General features: G+C 33.3%; 1 protein-coding gene across 1 annotated transcript in view; it reads right to left on the bottom strand.

Annotated features, from left to right (window-relative positions):
• LOC127872696 (cell death abnormality protein 1-like) overlaps positions 1-9,610 on the bottom strand; it is a 51,114-nt gene extending 41,504 nt beyond the window's left edge. The window contains exon 1 of the mRNA XM_052416062.1: positions 9,453-9,610. Within this exon, the coding sequence (XP_052272022.1) occupies positions 9,453-9,510 (58 nt within the window). The 5' untranslated portion in view covers positions 9,511-9,610. The remainder of the gene's footprint in view (positions 1-9,452) is intronic.
• Between the last annotated feature and the right edge of the window lie 10,105 nt (positions 9,611-19,715).

Here is a 19,715-nt window from a genome sequence, read left to right as displayed (position 1 = left end):
TTAACAGGATGTATTTGAGTCGATGCGATGTGTAAATATTATTTGTCATGCATAAAATTCCATCGGTTATGGTCCTCCCATCCGCTGCTCTTATTGTAATAAGGTGTAGTTTTGGGATGAAAAGCGAAGGTACATGTATACCGTTGAAAGGAGTTGTAAATTATAATATTTGACTACTTCACTTCACCTAACAAACATATTTTCGCTAATAATATGTGTCTTGTTCTGAGAAAACTGGGCTTAATTCATGTGCGTAAAGTGTCGTCCCAGATTAGCCTGTGCAGTCCGCACAGGCTAATCAGGGACGACACTTTCCGCTTTAATGGTATTTTTCGTTTAATTGAAGTCCCTTTTTACCGAAAATCTAGTTTAAGCGGAAAGTGTCGTCCCTGATAAGCCTGTGCGGACTGCACAGGCTAATCTGGGACGACACTTTACGCACATGAATTAAGCCCAGTTCTCTCAGAACAAGACATATATAAATATATGTATTTTGTTACATACTGATAATTGGGCAGAAAAAAAGTGAAAACACATTAACAACTATTCAGCGCTCATATTGATTATTTCGGTAATAATATAAAAACATAAAATACTCAAGTTATAAAACTGAGGCGAAAAGATTGTGAAACACCATGCTTACTATCTTTGTATCGATTTTACACAAACAATTATGCGTATCGTTTGCATTCAAATGTTATGTTAGTCGCAAAAGAACGCATCATCTGCGCATTTTTACAAATTTTAATATCGTTTAAAAAATGTGACCCTGTGTTTGAGTAACATTATTACCGAGTGTTTTTTTATTAATTGGCATAGTTTTCTAGACTAAGTGTTAAATTTGAGTTTAGTTTTGTATTCATGCAATGTCATAATAGTTGATAAAAAAAGACGTCTAGTGTGATCTCAAGCTTATTCATAATATTGATCCGTTACTTGGTTTTTATCTTTCATGAAAAGTTAAGGTATCTTTTAGTGTAAACACATGCATTTCTTTTGAAAAATACAGTGTATATCAATCCTGCACAATACACTCATTTTAGAAATTCGTCTTTCATTTGGTCCATGTAATCTGTTTTTGAACCTATCACATATATATTTAACGCCACGTGATCAAGTTTGGAATGTTTTCTTATATATCTAACAAAGATTTACAATAATATTGGACCAAAATATAATTTTCATTACATGGTTAAACGCGTTTTCTTTAATTTGACCTTGTATTGATCCGTCTTAACGCAAATCTTTAAATAATAAAATCATGAAAGAGTCCATAGTACAAAAGTGGTATTGAATTTTCTCGAATGTTATGCTACATATGTAGCCTCTATTGCGACACAACTTTTTCTGTAATTTGCGTTAGAGACCACGTTCGTAAACCATTGTGACCATTTTTTTTCTCGACGTTGATATAATAAAAGCAATTACTTTGGGATTGTTTCATGGCGATGTAATTTTTTGTATCAAGAGTGTTCAGAGGTATAATGCAAAAATTAAAATAGTGACCGTGATTTTGACTTCACTTGGCCTTTCGAGAAAATTTTCATGAAGTTTTATTAAAAAGAAGTTGGATAACCTTTGACAGAAAAAAAGGTGCTCAGTAGAGCTTTTGTTAAGTATTTTGTATTTACACATAATACCGTTAATAATATCTAGAGTATAATAATAATAATTATAATAATAATAACAATAATACTACTACTATTACTACTACTACTACTAATAATAATAATAATAATTATTATAAAAATAATAATAATGTCTTTATTTTCCGAAGGTAACTCATTAAGACAACACATTGATACAAAGTCATGCAAACAGTTTAACAATGGCAATTTTATTTTCAATGAGGCCTTCAAACAACTATGGTATGTATAATGCATTTCTACATTATAATGCAAACATGTAGACTTTGACGGACATAAGAGTACTGTAACAGTGTAATAGAAGTGTCATAAAAAGCAAGTATATTATATGACTTCTCTTATATTATTAATTTCTCTTCCAATATTGAAATGGTCTCAAGGAACACATATTTATTAACAGAAAGTATTTAAGAATATAAATGTATTGTTGATTACATTTTCCCATATGCACACACTCTAACGCACGCACGCACACACACACGCGCGCACGCACACACCTATACACACACACACTTATACAATTACCATATCTTAATTAACACGACCAATAACAATAACAAAAAGTTAACAAAAACTGCCGCGTACATTATTGTACAAAGTCAGAGTTTAAAAACGTGGAATACATTATTCTTGAAATAGTTTACGATTTATAGAAGTTGCTGATATACACAAATATTATAATTACAGAAAACAATATTCATGACCAGTGTTGTTTACAATAGGATATGAAATTACAAAACTGTCATGAAGAATAGCCTGCACCTCCTTGCTATATAAATAGTTTGAAAAAGCAATATGTATATTTGTTTGCAGAAATTAAATCCACAGTAATCATTACGACACTTATGGAGGAGTATTTGACTTTTGAATAAGAGGAAAACAGAAAAATGTTGCTACGCGTGAGACTCATTTTGCGCTTCAAAGAGGAAATATTTCTTAAGCATATGTTTGAAAGTGGTGAGAGTGAGAGATTGGCGAATACTAAGCGGTATGTGGTTCCATATTTCCATACCAGAGTAACTGAACGACTTTTTTAAAAGGTGATAGTGAGGTGTTTTATGCGTCAAATCATTGTTTGATATCAATCTTAAATTGTAATTATTGTTTTTCACCAGTTTTATCAAGTCGTCAATATATGTGGGCGTTAAATTATGAAGAGATTTGTAAATAATTAAACATGTGAAATATTGACATCTGTTTTTAAAAGAAAGCCATTGTATTTTTTGTGATAAATCATAATCATTTATATTTAATCTCATTACGTAATATTACTCTTAAAAACCTTCTTTGCAGTTTTGATGTTCTGTTTATGTCTCTAGTGTTTGCATTTTGCCATGTGACACATCCATAATCAATAATTGGTGTTGCATACGCATTATAGAACATAATTTTCATCTCAGGTGTTAGATAATATTGTATACGCCTGAACAGTGATAATTTCGAAACAAGTTTTGAACAAATTATATCAACATGGGCCTTCCAATTTAAATGTTTATCAATATGGATACCTAGAAGTTTTTGGGTTGCAACATGTTTTATTTTGAGTTATTTACAAACAAATTTAGATCTTCTGAATGTTTAAGTTTTTGGCGTGATCCTATAGTCATGCAAAGTAGTTTTATCTGGGTTGACTGCCATATTATTTATCATTACACCAATTGTGTGACCTTAGTAAGTCGTCTTGAAGAGTGCAATTTATCATAGTTATATTATTCCCTTTACAGTGGATTGCTACATCATCAGCATACATGTCAGAATCTGATGTTAGTTTTAAGGGTAGATCATTCACGTAAAGTAAAAATAACAAAGGTCCTAAAATGGAGCCTTGTGGTACACCGGAACTTATCATGCAGGTGTCTGATGTTACTCCATCTGCCCGAATTAGTTGCAAACGATTTTGTAGATATGATTAAAAAAACTTCAAAGACGAATCCGAAAAATGATATAGTTTCAATTTGTGCAGAAGAATGGTGTGGTCTACTAAGTTAAATGCTTTTTTGAAATCTACAAAAACAGTTCCTATCATATAACCATCGTCCATACAATTTAACCATGAATCAACGGGTCTGATTAAAGCAGTTTGGCATGAGTGGTTTTGTCTAAAACCCGATTGGTGTTCATTTAGTATACAGGTTTCTTTTAAATATTTATTTAATTGAATGGCTACATGTCTTTCAGTTATTTTAGAAATTGTAGGTAATAAAGAGATAGGTCTAAAATTATTTGGATCATGTTTATCTCTTCCTTTATGGAGAGGTACGATACTTGCTTATTTAAGTAAGTCTGGAAAGATTCCAGTTGAAATTGAAGTATTTATTAATGTCGTAAGAGGTTGTACGATATAATCTTTGCAAAGTTTAAGGATATTAGGTCCTATTCTGTCTAAGCCACTACTTTTATAAGGATTAAGTTTATAAATTAAAGTAAGAACATTTATACATTTTAAAGAAATTATTATCATCCCCTGCCGATTTGATGCATATGATGGTGTACGCAAGCGACTTTGATTTGGAACATACAGATTTTTTTTTATTAACAACAAATAGTAAAGAATGTAAGATTGTTATATTATTGGTAATATGCGATTAAGCAAAAGCAATCATGTTAATCAATACAGTTGACACAAATTGATTTCATATTTCTCGTGAGTGTAAGTATGTGATCCATTTTATATTGAAATACTATTTATTTTGGGTTAACCACGAATAGAGAGAAAAATAACTTTCGAACGTTTACACATATCGTTCTATGTCTCCCGGCATCTATGGAAGCTGGGGCATAATTGATCAAAATCAAGTTCATAGAAATTAAGTTTGTCGAGCGGATTACCCAACTTTAAATTTTAATATCAAATTATCATTTTTTGCAACCATTTATGATTCTGGTTACCGCAAGTGTTTCTCAATCCCCAAGTACTTACATTCAGATATTAACAGAATGAAACCAATACTTTTAAAACAATGAAAGGTCGAGAAAATTCACAGACAGTACATCACCGCCAATGAACATTAAGAATTGCCCATTGCACAGAACCTTTATTATTGATTGTAAAACCATTAAATTTCGTGTGGTACGAATTTTCGTTGATTTCGTTGGTCAGCTGAACCACGAATTCAAGTACCAACGATTATTTATACTTTTTTAATCCGAAATCGATCATTATCGAATGTCATTTCCGACATTTTCTTTTGTTGTCGGTTTTTCGAGATATTTTCGTCACTGTAGGTACCGTACTCCCCACGCTTCCGTTAACGGCCATTGACCATTTCTTCCAGCGAAACGTTAGCGGCCTGTATCAATAATGCTTCAGTCGTAGACTGAGCCTTTGCAGGATTGGGCAATCCTGCTATAGTAGGAGAACGTGTCTGAACTGTTCCCGTTTTCAACCATTTTGAAAGAGACATTGTTTTATTGATATATGCTAGTTAATACATTATGTTGCTTTCTTGATAAGTGTTTGGTTAATAATACTTTTTCAATCAAGCACGGTATTTAAAATGTACATCAACGATTGTTCTCTTTTACGTGACGTCGTCCAATAAACAGTTTGCAGATATATCACATATGTCAATTAATGCCAATTAAAGTTAAAAGAGACATAACGGTTTTTACACGTGTATTTTTGGGACCTTATTACTCAATGGTTACTACTCAGGGACCGATTGCGCTAAGAATTGCAAATTTTGTCAAAACAACATTGATGACAATTGACATCTCACCAACTGTCAACCAGATTTTTATCTAACTATCGATCGACCAGTCAGCGATCGATAAATCGTGCGCGCCGGTTGCTAATGACATGTCCGCCATTTTCTAGACAAGCCGAATGCCTAGTTCTCATTTATTCAACGAAAAATAGGAAATGAAATATAAAGATACGGTGTAGATAAGGTATATGTACATGTACATAGATATAGAGCAACTGATAAGTATTTTATGCAAAAAAAAAACACAATACATTTCGAATCGTACCAGATGAAGTTTTGTTACATGCACTACAAATATGTTAACCAATTGTAAAGATCTCTACTGTTGGATTGATGAGACACCCAATATATAATTTTCTTCATGTTGGCATGTGAGGTCTCATGTTTAGGTCTTCATGTGTGTACATAAAGAAATATATATTTTGGACCTACATAACACCATGTATTTCCATGTTATCTGTAGTACAGATATACACTTTTTAATTTCATAATTATTATGACGTGGTGTTGAAAGTGCAAATATTTTGTTGCATGTTTTGACCAGGAAATATAAATTGCATCGTTTTATTTTATTTTAATTTAAAACACTCTCGTTTGAAATAAATTAGTTTCCTGTTAAGTTACTCCTCTTAAAACAAAGATTAAAAGGATGTTTTTTGGAGTCACTTGGTCGGTCAGTCTGCACAGGATTGATTTGTGGTAATATACTTTCACATCTCTCCAGCGATAAAATTAAAACATTTCATCAAAACATTTTTGAGCGTTTTGTTAGATCAATATTGAAGTTTTCTGCGGACTGGTTGACAGGATATTGTGACTTGTACAATGGTTAAATTACCCGTTTCAGACGAGTCGGTCATAGGAATTTAAAACCAATTTATACTCCTTGTAAATAGCATTAGTTATCAGACACCATACAGAATTGCTGCAGCAAAATATAATTTTGTATTATTTCTGTCAGTTTTATTGTACCGGCCAATTGACCAGTACATATGTAACACACCCAATGGGAGTGGTATTAATTGTTGTTGTAAATATACTTTCCTTGTAAGATGCTTATGAGTAATTGAATAATTGAACTATACAATGAGACAAGTCAATAAAAATGGCTTTGCACTTGTATCAAGTAATATTAAATTCCTTACTTTCTTAGTGATAACTTTCCTCTAGTTTTTTTTATCACAGTGGATATTAAAGACGCCACATTGAAGGTGAAATCAGTGGACACTAACAAACAACGATGTTTGTTTAAGCCCGGGCTATTTCTGTCTTAATGGTACATGTACAGGTAGTTGGCCATCAACTTTGTTCTATTATACATTTATGTGACAATTTTACTGCAAAATCAAATTTGTATAAAGCTTTTCTAAAGCTTTTTATTGCAAACATGTATATTTCTAACATAGTGGTACATGTAACTCCAGATAGATTAATTAGAGGAATTTAATGTTTACCTTTTCCAACGCTAGGGGTGTGATTTAAGAACCACCTCAGGGGAGGAAAATGCCCTACCCCCTTACAAGGTTCAACTAAACTTTTCATTTGTACATAGATCCAGCAACTTTAGGAACTATTTGTAAACAAAGTTTGGCTCATTGGGTCATTGTCGACCTGAAATGGCTTGAAGTCACCCGGGGGTGACTAGAAGCTGATTCATGTCACCCTGGGGTGACTTCAAGCCGATTCTAGTCACCCGGTCGGCTTGAAGTCACCCCACGGAGACATGAATCGGCTGGAAGTCACCCTAGCGTGACAAGAATCGGCTTCTAGACACCCCCGGTTGACTTCAAGCCATTTCAGGTCGACAATGACCAAATGAGCCTAAGTTTGACATGGAAAGAGAGGAAATCAGCTTAAAGGAGGCAAAATAACACCCCTGCAACGAGAGGTCTTGACAAATAGGAATGGCAGCTTCAATATGTAGAATTACATAAATTACCAAAATTTTCTTATAGAAAATTAATTTATTTCAGAAACTGAAAATGTCATAAAAGCAATATTAAGTATGAAATATATCGTGTGTATATGTAAACTAATAGTGAATACCGGTATTGGAATCTGAGTAACTTTAAACGAAATCAACGTTATAAATCGCGTATTTATGTCAGAAACAAGCGAAAACTATTTAATGTTTCTATTTTAATTAAAACGTATTGATGCCACCGTTATGTTGGTCTGCACTTTTATACATTATACCATGGGGGATTTCGGAACCCGCTCGGCGTCAGAAAGCGTGTAAAACGAAATTCCAGTTAAAAGAGCTATTCGTGTCAAAAACATGTGGACAAAATGTTTCGTTAGTATTTTCGTAAAAAAACATTAATAAATACCAGTGTAGAGGTATTACTTTATTACTAATACCACCATTACGCTAAGTAACTTTTTTGCATTTGCATAATAAATAATTGACACAAACCTCTTTTATCATTGTTATAGGATGAGAATAAAAACCATTAAAAACCATCCGGAAGATCGTGTAATCAATAGGCAATCTATAGGCAAAGAACCCACTTTGGTGTTAGCTTGTCTAGGTTTTCCAACCGCTAAGTCACGTGACTAAGTGGGCGTAGCGATCATCGTCCAGGCGAGATGTCAATTAGCAAGCGGGGACCCACAAGTGCGCCGCTTTATCGCTCTTATCGACAATTATCGGCAACACTTTCATGCATCAGTGCACATTAACTCAAGTCTTGCTGTCAACACAGATTAGCAGATTATGCTTATTATTACTCTGGTTGTTTTAATAAAGTTTAATTATTATGACGATCAGTCTTTGCCGAAAATATGAAATCCACGAAAATACGTGTCAACGAATTAGTTGTTTTTATTTAAACCACGAAATTTCATACCGACAAATTTCTATACGTTTACAGTAATTTTAAACAAAGGAAAATAAGTCCTTAAAAATACGTGCAGATAATTCTGTACAAGTTTGACAAAATATCGACCGCAAAAAATGTAGGAGTTTTGTGCATAATCAAAAAAGAAAAGAATAATAATTACGTTGAATAACACAATTATAAAACCTTGCAAATATGCGTAGTAGCATTTGCAGATAATTACCCTGTATAAGTTTGATGAAAGCGCACTTAAAGTGTAGGAGTTGCATACAGACGCATTTCAATAGCGTGATTTATTTAAATAGATATTATGTGTATAACGAACGACTCTACAAAGTAATTACAAATATATACATAACTTCATAGGATGCAAGACGTAATGAACATCTAAACCATTTCTACATTTCCATAGATATCATTTAAAGTATATAGAAAATTGTATAGGTGTTGTAAGAAACAAAACATTTACTATTTCGGAACGACATGAATCTTCATTGCGTTGTGTTCGTCGGCGCTTTCTGGACATGTTTGTAATTTTCTTAAAAATCATAGTTTGCATTTCACTATTTATACACCCCTATGCACCAAAGCAGTTGTCGCAATACTGTGATCGCACAGTTACAAAAAAAAGATGTGAACAATTAACACGTGTTAGACGCGTTGGAAGTCTGAACGAAACTTTAAACAAATTGACAACGTATTCCACCAAAATATTGATTATTTTTCATCTTGATTGTTTCCTTGTTTATGTTAATAACACGAGATACAAAAACATCAGCAGTTTAATTTCGTTCAATTACGTTATTTTGAGGCTCGTATTTGGGCTCGTATTTGACAAGACAAATAACACGATTAATCCATTTAACAATATATATCTTACTGATAAGTACTAATATAACTAGGCAAAACGTTACAAACCTAGATTATTATATGTATTATTTCATTCCAAAAAGGATCACAAGACGCATATTTTCAAGTATATTTTGCATAGAAAGTATTATTCCCTCTTTGATAAAGTGTACATAACCTTTTTGACTTTGGTCAGAACTTTGTACACTCGCAATTTTGTGAACAATCCTTAGAAAAAACATCAAAATAGTTAAGTGCTGTAAAGCGGTACACATTATGGACAACAAAGAGGTGCTTGCTGTTGGTTATAATGAATCCCATTTAGAAAATGAAAATACAATGACAAAAAGGTTGGTAAAAATAATGTTGTTCCTGTTTTTTTATATGAAAACAAAAACATCTCTACATACCGGGGACGTACAAAATCGAGGCAACACACAGTGATATGAGAAGCCCTTGATATACCATATGTAACTATAACCCTGAATACCGACTTAGCTCATCATTAAACTTTATTTAACATTTTGCCCTTACATATCACTTAAGAACAAAGGGGCGACTGATGTGATCTACGCTTTCTTGCTTGAGACGCTACTGGATGTATAAGTTAGTTAACCTATCAGAAACCACCGGGAAGTTGTTAGGAAAACAGTTAGATTCAACTACATGCCAGAAGCAAAACAAGGAAGAAAAGTACATAATGTACTTGATACATAATTATTTGTATTATTTGCCGCTTTGAATTAATGTCGTGTTTATTCACCATGTCGAGATCGAGTTTTTAAGCGGATTGATTTCAGTATCTAAGACGGGTCATCCAAACACAAAAATCTTGAAGCGTCTTCGGTGGTCATATATTCGATTATATTCAACAAAGTTAATTCCATCAGAACTCTAGCGACCATTATACAAATAAAAAAGTGAAAACAAATGTAAGGGTCCCTGAGCTGTTGGCTGCCAGAGGAACTTAATACTAATAGCAATTCACTTCTGATTTTAGTGTACGGATTTAAAATGTTTGCAATTAATTTTGCCTTAATGTCGACCAAATGCATATGTACGTACAAAAGCTTATTTACATTGAGGATGAATACAATTTCAATCTAGCAGTACCAGGGCAAAAGCCTATCGTCAAGCGGCCATATTTCTATCATAAAGTCTGCTCATAAATCTATCCAGTGAGCACTGTTTAAACTCAGGATTGTCCAATCATCATTTACAGGATGTATATTAGAACTCCAGCAACTCATAATGTTCATAAACGATTAATATCAATGGTTATTTTGCAATACAAGTATTTAGATACAAAAATATTTTGTTCACTGCATTATGTTGGTGTGAAGGCCGAAATAATAATTTGTCGTTACAATAAATATCTTCACATGGATTGCTTTAGAAATTGCAGGATTCAATTATTGAAGTGTTTATTTTTTAGATACTTCAAAGACTGCTTGATAATAAATTAGTTCATTTGTAGGTAGTCAAATACTTTTTAGGTAGTCAAATAATGCATGTGTAGAAGTTTCACGAACAAGAGGGCCACTATGGCCCTGAAGCACTTACATGAGTTTTAGAAACCAATTGTCAAAACAAGACCTAATTTGGACATATGGCCAAGTTTTGAACTTAACTAAGGTATTATTCAGATAAACCAAGTTTCATAAATAGTACAATTAATGTTGCCCCTAAAAAGTTGAGAAAGTTTTTGATCTGGTGACCTGGTGACCAAGGTTTGGACACACATTACCAATATTCAAACACACGATAGATATTGTAAATATAAACATTCTGACCATGTTTCATCAGGATTGAATCATAAATGTGTCATCTAGTGTTGGGAAAAAAGGTATTTCTGAGATTTTACCTGGTGACCTAGTTTTTTGATGCACATGACCTAGATTCGTACTAGGCATAGATATTGTCAAGATTAACATTCTGACAAAGTTTCATAAAAAATGATCAATTAATATAGCCTATCCAAGGATAACAAAGTTTATCTACTATTTGACCTCGTTACCCATTTTTATGCATTTGAAACAGAATCAAACTCCGCCAAGATAAACATTCTGACAAAGTTTCATCAGCACTGAATCATAGACCTGGTCTCTACAGTAATAAGGTTTCTTCTAAGGGTTTACATAGAGACCAGTTTTTAAACGCACATTTACCAGATATGTTCTTGGCCTAGATATGGCCCCTAATAACTATTCTCTTCAGCTTTTATAAAGAACAAGTCATAAATGTGGCCTATAGTGTGATAACCAAGTTTTTCTATGATTTTACCCAGTGATCTAGATTCATAACGCACATGACCCAGATTTGAACACAGTCTAGATAATGTCATGATAAACATTCTCACAAAGTTTCATGAATATTGAGTCATTAATTTTGCCTCTACAATGATGATCTCTAAAAAATTTGACTTCTTGACCTAGTTATATTGGAACTCAGCAAAAATTCATTCTGAGCAAGTTTGACCAAGACTGGATTAAAAATGTGGCCTCTGGTGTAATGATGACCTAAAGTGTGAAGATACATGACGCACAAAGACAGATACAGGCTTATCTCAAAAGCACTTTGTACTCATGGTGTCTAAAAAACCAGTGTACTAAAGCATATTTCCAATTTTAAACTCACTGAAGTTTCTTCGAGGACATGTTTACTCAGTCAACACATTATATACACGTACATTTTTTCAAGGATGAAGATACATGTGCATTTCCATAAACTCGGTCATGTGCGTTTTAGATATTTCTTGAAAGAGACCCAAAGACAGCATCGCTAAAGAATCGTCTTGGGTGACTTTCTTGATCGTTGGACATCAAACATGCTAGAACCTAAAGTATAAGAACCAATATTTACTATTTTTGACATCCTTGTAATTTAAAAAGAAGCCATATTAGAACATTGAGCAAAGTTACATCAACTTTTAATGTTACGTTGCAATGAAGTTTTATAAACGATACTGAATCTGTAGAACAAGAACATATTCTTGAAGACCTCTTAAAACTTAATAAAGTATCGTGACGTCTCTAAGTTTACATTTTGCTGGTTATCCAAACTTTACTGACTAAGGCTGGAACCTTCGGAGCTCTTAATTTATGTAAAGATTTTTTATGGGCGAATCAAATTGTAAATAAATGCTGACAGGAAAAGCTGGTAGGTTTTCTATAGATATATTTTGGTGAAAAACAACAGCATTTTGAATATTTCCAGTAGGAATTTATTCATACTTTGTCGCATGTGAAACAATAACACAATAATTTTTTTTTTTAATGAGAGATCTCAACAAATTTCTGAAGAGATATAGATTCAGCATCGTTAGATCTCCATGAATAGCGATACATTGGTTTTATACATTCTGGTGCAATAAATTATATAAAAAAGGAACACTATCACATGACCGTTTCTGTAGCTTTTGGCAAAGTTTGCGAATTGACTCATGTGGCCATTTCAATTTAACACAGACAAACAATTAACTAATTGACATGGCATAAGAGGGGTTCATTAGATTTTGGCAGTAGCAGTTTACAAGCATTTCAGTAGAATGAAAAGCATTCAACATTGTTATATCAGGATTTAGTTAAACAACTTCTCATGTTCCAGCGCAATTGTATTTACTAGACAGCATATAAGAGAAACTCCTATGAAATTTTCAAACAATGAGGTAGACCAAAGTACATATTAACCTAACCATAAAATCAATATATACCCATAAAAGATGCATAAAGAAGAATTGACATGTAATCTAAATATCATAAAAACAAGGGCTGTTTGTAAAACATGCATGCCCCCCATAAGGGCTGTCAGTTGTAGTGGCAGCCAATGTGTGAATACTTTTTTTGTCACTGTGACCTTGACCTTTGACCTAGTTACCAGAAAATCAATTGGGGTCATCTGCCAGTCATGATCAATGTACCTATGAACTTTCATGATGCTAGGCCTAATTATTCTTGAGTTATCATCAGGAAACCATTTTAATGTTTGAGTCACTGTGACCTTGACCTTTGACCTAGTGACCTGAAAATCAATAGGGGTCATCTGCCAGTCATTATCAATGTACCTATGAAGTTTCATGGTCCAAGGCGTAAGCATTCTTGAGTTATCATCCAAAAAAACATTTTACTAGTTTGAGTCACTGTGACCTTGACCTTTGACCTTGTGACCTGAAAATCAATAGGGGTCATTTGCCAGTCATGATAAATTTTCCTATGAAGTGTCATGATCCTAAGTAAAAGCATTCTTCAGTTATCATCTGTAAACCATTATACTGTTTGAGTCACTGTGACCTTGACATTTGTCCTAGTGACCTGAAAATCAATAGGAGTCATCTGCCAGTCATGATCAATGTACCTATGAGGTTTCATGATCCCAGGCATAAGCATTCTTGAGTTATCATCCGGAAACCAATTTACTGTTTCGAGTCACTGTGACCTTGACCTTTGACCTAGTAACCTGAAAATCAATAGGGGTCATTTGCCAGTCATGATCAATGTACCTATGAAGTTTGATCATCCTTGGCATAAGCATTCTTGAGTTATCATCCGGAAACCATTTTACTGTTTCGAGTCACTGTGACCTTGACCTTTGACCTAGTGACCTGAAAATAAATAGGGGTCATTTTCCAGTCATGATCAATTTACCTATGAAGTTTCATGATCCTTGGCATAAGCTTTCTTGAGTTAACATCCGGAAACCATTTTACTATTTTGAGTCTGTGTTACCTTGACCTTTGACCTTGTGACCTGAAAATCAATAGGGGTCATCTGCCATTCATTATCAATGTACCTATGAAGTTTCATGATCCTAGGCCTAAGCGTGCTTGAGTTACCATCTGGAAACCATCTGGTGGACGGACCGACCGACGGACTAACCGACATGTGCAAAACAATAAACCCCCTCTTCTTCGAAGGGGGCATAATAAAAATGCATCACAAAGTAACAACGAAATTATATAAAATACACAGGGCTATATAACAATTGAAGCACATAATTTTGTACACAAATACAGCAATTAAAACACCAGCCATTCACAATTTGATTTTTTTTCAAGACATAGAATCAAAACCGCGCAAGTGAATAAAACAACCACAGATACACAAGTGGATGGCTGCTTGTTTCAATCATAGCCCTCTGCCCATTCAAAGAACTTGCACTGTTTGTTCTTGGGCAGCTTGCAAGTGAAGAACCTTCCGCCATTGTTGGGCCCAATCTTCATCACAGTCCTTATGGTACACGGCTGCCCATGACCTGCACATATAGGGAACTGCTCGTCTGGCCCCTGCAAACAACACTGAGGGAATAAAATGGTAACAAAACTGAAATTTGCAACATCCAATCCATGTTTCAAGTACATATTTCTATAAATTTAAGATATTTGAGTGGTTTACAGGAAAATATCAGAAATTTAAACGTTATAATTCACTATTCATAACACTGATAACTATCATTGAAAATTATCTATATATTAATTGTGAAATGATGTCATTATTTTTACATTATGAGATCAGTATTACCCGTAATTCTAATGTTGAATCCTCAAAAATGTAATAAAGCATGGAAAAGCAAAAAAGAAAAAGAAAACTTGTTGATTTTGTTAGATTGTCCATTTTTTCACTCGTTTCCATAAAAAAAAATTATTTTCACTTGACACGGCACCACTTGTGAATTTAATCGATAGCCAACAAATATGTCATGTCTTGCACATCTCCACAACATGTGGATGACACATTTAAAGTTCAATTGTATTGCTTGATACATAAAAATATGCATCCTGGCTGACCAACAGTGACTAAAAAATACCCCACACAAAAAATGTTGGGGTATAAATATCTTCAGAAGCCCAAATTGTTAAATTTAAACCATGAAGCAACCGCTGGTTAAAAACACTTGTTCGATAAATTAATTAATGCAAAAACACTTGCAATGAAACTTTATACAAGCCTTGGGACAAAATCAATGAGCCAACATGTGTAATAACCACACATCTTCCTTATTATTATGATTGTTCATAAAGAGTTGTGTCCTAAACATGAGAAAAATGATTGATTCTTCAACAGATATTGATTTGAATATTTGTGTTTTTTTGTATTTGTTCAATTTTTGGGTTACAACAGTATTTAAAAAACAAGAGGGCCTGAAAGGCCCAAAGTCGCTCACCTGAGATTCAAAGAAACTGACCTGTTCTGTGCAGCCCAAGATGTCATTTGAACAAATGTTTTAACCAACTTTCATGACTAGTGATCACCATGGCAGCCACGTTTTTCAACAGACCAGAACCATTTTCATACACATCTAAGATATCATTTATACAAATATTCTGACAAAGTTTCATGAAGATTCATGAAGCCATATAAGGAAAAATGCCCCGCTCCCTGGTGGTCATGTTTTTTAAGCAACTGGAACCATTTTCGAACTTTTCCAAGATATCATTAGGGCAAATCTTCTGACCAAGTTTCAGTCAAATCCAAACTAGGCAAATTGTCCTGTAAAATGGGAAAAAAATACAGGACCTCCTCTTTTTTACAGGACCTACCAGCTACAGAATATAATAGTAAAACAACTTGGTTTCATTGCTGTGATCAATGTGTTTATGATATAAAATGATAAATGATTAAAGAGCTATTCATTTCAAGGTCACACATTTGTATCTGACATTTAATAGGTATACACGCCATACATGGTACTAGTTTAGTTAAAACATATTAAAAATATTGTTGAACGCATGTTAACAGTGAATATAAACGGGAATCGCTCCTTCGTTATATCTTAAGAACATTTTCCAACAAGAGATGTGTTAGTCAGAAACACAATGCCCCCTGATGTGCTGCTTTTTGTTTTTGAAGGATGACCTCGACCTTGACCTTTCACCTCTCAAAATGTGCAGCTCCATGAGATACACATGCATACCAAATATCAAGTTGCTATGTTCAATATTTCAAAAGTTATTGCAAAACTTTACTGTAAGGTTAAAGTTTTGGGACAGAATGACAGAATGACAGACAGAACGAAAGAAAGAAAGACAGACAGACAGGCCAAAAACAATATAACCCTGATCTATCGATCCGGGGACATAAAAAGAAAGTAGCTGATACTTGTCACAGAGCTCCAGATAAGGTTTTGTGAAATTCTAAAATAACTACCAGATTTTCAAAAAGAATTCTTAACTCTGAAATTTTATTCTTAACTACTAATTTTTGGAAAATAATTCTTATTTTTTCTAAATGACCTAAAAATAAATAATAATGGTTATTTTCATGCAAAAAAATAAAAATAAAAATACTAGCAACTTTATTTATACGAGTTCAACAGTGTCTTTTCAGTATTATACAATTTTATTTTTCAAATACCTTCATATGCCCAAACTGTGCTTAGAGTGCATGCCTTAGATGAATTTTTACATATTTCAATATTAAAACGGGTCTCCCCTTCAATCTTTTCAACGATTAGCCACACACTTGTTCCTTCCACTCGTTCAATGTTTTTTGTGTTTAAGTTTGGACCCGTCGTGTCGCGTTTTTGTTGAGCTTTTCCGACTGTGTCGGCAACTGAACATACAACATCGTATACGATCTTTCCTATAATGTCTTTCTAAACATTTAACTTCGGCTAACTTTGCGTACAATATGATAAAAGCGTGTTTTTTGGACGCTTTTGGGCGCCGCCATTGTTTTTTGACAGATAGACTGTATACGCCGCTTTTATTGGAAAAATGCGCTTTGTTAAACAAACCCGATAACCATTCTATATAAGCACCGCAAAAATCTTAAATACGCGAAAACAACTTAATAAAAATCGATACGAACCAATGTAAAAATGATATTCGTAACTTGATTTTGTAATTCTTAATGGTACGACAAAGTTTTAAAATAACTACGTAACGGACTTGAAAATAATTCGTAATTACAAAAATACGACCCTTATCTGGAGCTCTGAATACCTTTCAAAAAAATTAAAACGTGTCTTTGAATTGTTAGTTAAACACATTAGTTATATATTGAATTTAGTTCTCTTGTGAGAAATGTAAGCCATATATTGTTTCCAAGGTTAAACCATTTCTCAATAGCAATTGTTCTATGTCACATGCCTCCAGGATACCCTACAATTCATAAATACTTACAATGTCTGAAGTTTTAATGCATTTCATGAAAATGCAATTTAATCAATTTTAAAAATAAATGATTCAAACAATATTTAAACTTATAAATGGATAAGACTACAAAATCAACTCCAGATTGCTGCACTTATCTCGCTATCGGTCATCACCTCATTACTCAAGTGTTTTCACTTTCGTCACATGATATTTCTTATTCAAGCTATTTCCGTTGTAAAAGTGCATGCTTTAATCTTACTGTGATTTTTTTAAAGTGAACATAGACTGACTTTTTTTTAACGAAGGATCTCAATTTTTACTATACAATTTACTTATGGTATAATGCAATGGTGAGGTTTATAAGCCGAGATTACGTTACAACACTGGTTTCACGAGTTTCATACTTTAAATTCCTTAACAGCAAGCTAATTTGTTGAATTGAATATCCCCTACCTTCTCCTCATGTATGTCTATACACCTATGAAGTTTCATGTTGAAAACGTATATAGTGTCTGAGATATAGCCCTAACCAGATAGTGACAGACAGACAGATGGACGGACTGGTGTCAAATGCCAAAAATATATCCCTCCGCCTTTGGCATTTAAACAAGCATAGCCTGTTACCTGAGTAGGAAAAACAATTTGCAAAATCAAAAATACAAACAAAAAACAGCAACACATACATTACTTATCAATCTAAAATGTCTGATTTTGTATAATATTGTGGATATATTCGATTTGTAAAATGCTTGCATCAACATTGTGAGATGGCTGACCAAGACCACACCAAAGAAGGAAACAAGCCCTACAACATTTATATGGTTTGATTGCAGAATAACCTCATGATTAAGTGCAGTATAACCACATGATGTATCGCAAAACACCCTTTAATTTCATACTCTGTCATCAAAAAATAGGTCGCGGGTGGTTGTACAATGATAACTATTTAAAGAAAATGTAAAAAAGAAAATGTAAATTGCAATGAAATTTTAAACTTGTTAAAATTCACTTAAGACTACAATTTGAACCAAAACCTTTGCTCAAGACATTTGTATAAGGCAAAAGGGGAATGGTTGCTTGTATCAAGGTATGGAAACCATTGACATAAATGATACAAAAATTGTATGCAGTAATATGCAAGTACTATACTCTCATACATGTAGATGGTCTAGGAGAAACATAGCACATTGATATTGTCTATGTTAAAATAAAAATGTCCGTCATTTACAAATAATTTGCAAAGTATATTGTGGAGCTCGTTTAAAATTGTATAAGAGTACGAATTGAATCTTCTAAAAACAAACCTCTTTAAACAATTATGAGTAATACTAAAATTACTTGTTCAAGTAAGTAGTCACAATGAAAGCAATGTTTAGATGAGTGTGTCTTTCAGTTTCAGTTTAAAATTTTTCATTATGAATAGACTTGCCAGCCTAAAAACTTCCTTGTTACGGAGAACACTGATTGTAATTAACTAGTGGTTGAAGTGTCCATTCTCGACTATTGAACCACTAAAGAACAAATTGTACCATAGATCCTCCTCAAGACTGAATGTTTAAATATCAAAAGTGCTTTTTGAAAGAGGCAATAACAAAATTTCCAACTAAAAGTGTATTTTTTATAGATAGAACAATTTCAAGCATAAATGTTGTAAAAGAAAAGTTGGATTTCAGACTGAAATCTGCAAACAAAACAAGAGCTTTGTCACAGATGTGACGTATACTCTCATGTGCCGCATTGACACAGACCATTTTGCATGCTGTCTTCACAAAACAAGAAAATCTAATTTATGGCAATTTGGAAGAATTATTATGCCATTATCATTTTAAGCCATTTTGACCTTTGAACTCTTGAATTCTTTCACATGACACGCCGTCCAATGACTGTGAACAAAATTAATGTACAGAGTAATTTTAAAATCTAAAATAAAACACATAGTTATGGCCCGGACAAGCTCATGTATGGCCATTTTTCACCTTTGAACTCAAAGTGTGACCTTGACCTTGGAGATATCGACATACTTCTTTCGCCCGACACACTGTCCAATGATGGTGAACAAATGTGCCAAATGATTTTAAAATCTCACAATGAACGACATAGTTATGGCCAGGACAAGCTCATTTATGGCCATTTTTGACCTTTGAACTCAAAGTGTGACCTTGACCTTGAAGATATCGACGTAATATATATTTTTCATTTAAATTCATTGAATTTGAAAATTATAATTAAGGCGTCACTCTATCACAAATAATTAAAAGCATGCTAAATTGCATCAGTTTCCATCAATGAAAAAATGTGTTTATTTCACAGTTTAAAATTTTTATGTTTTAGTTGACAGGGGCTTTAATTAACTATGTATTGAAATATTTTTTGAAACCATTATTATTTGTTATGCATTAATTTTTGTATCTTTCGTCATAACACCGATTGACGAATTTAAGTTCAAAACAAATAATAATGTACAATTAAAAAACAATTAGCCTGAATTACTGTATGCATGAAAGACATCCTGTGTCTGTTTAGCTATCTAGATAAATCCACTTACTAGAATTCACAATGGGGAGTACGTTATACTGTGAGC

The sequence above is a fragment of the Dreissena polymorpha genome, chromosome 1 (genome assembly GCF_020536995.1).
Source record: "Dreissena polymorpha isolate Duluth1 chromosome 1, UMN_Dpol_1.0, whole genome shotgun sequence".
Classification (NCBI taxonomy): domain Eukaryota; kingdom Metazoa; phylum Mollusca; class Bivalvia; order Myida; family Dreissenidae; genus Dreissena; species Dreissena polymorpha.
The sequence above is the reverse complement of the archived record's forward strand: the minus strand, read 5'-3'. Positions and strand labels throughout refer to the sequence as shown.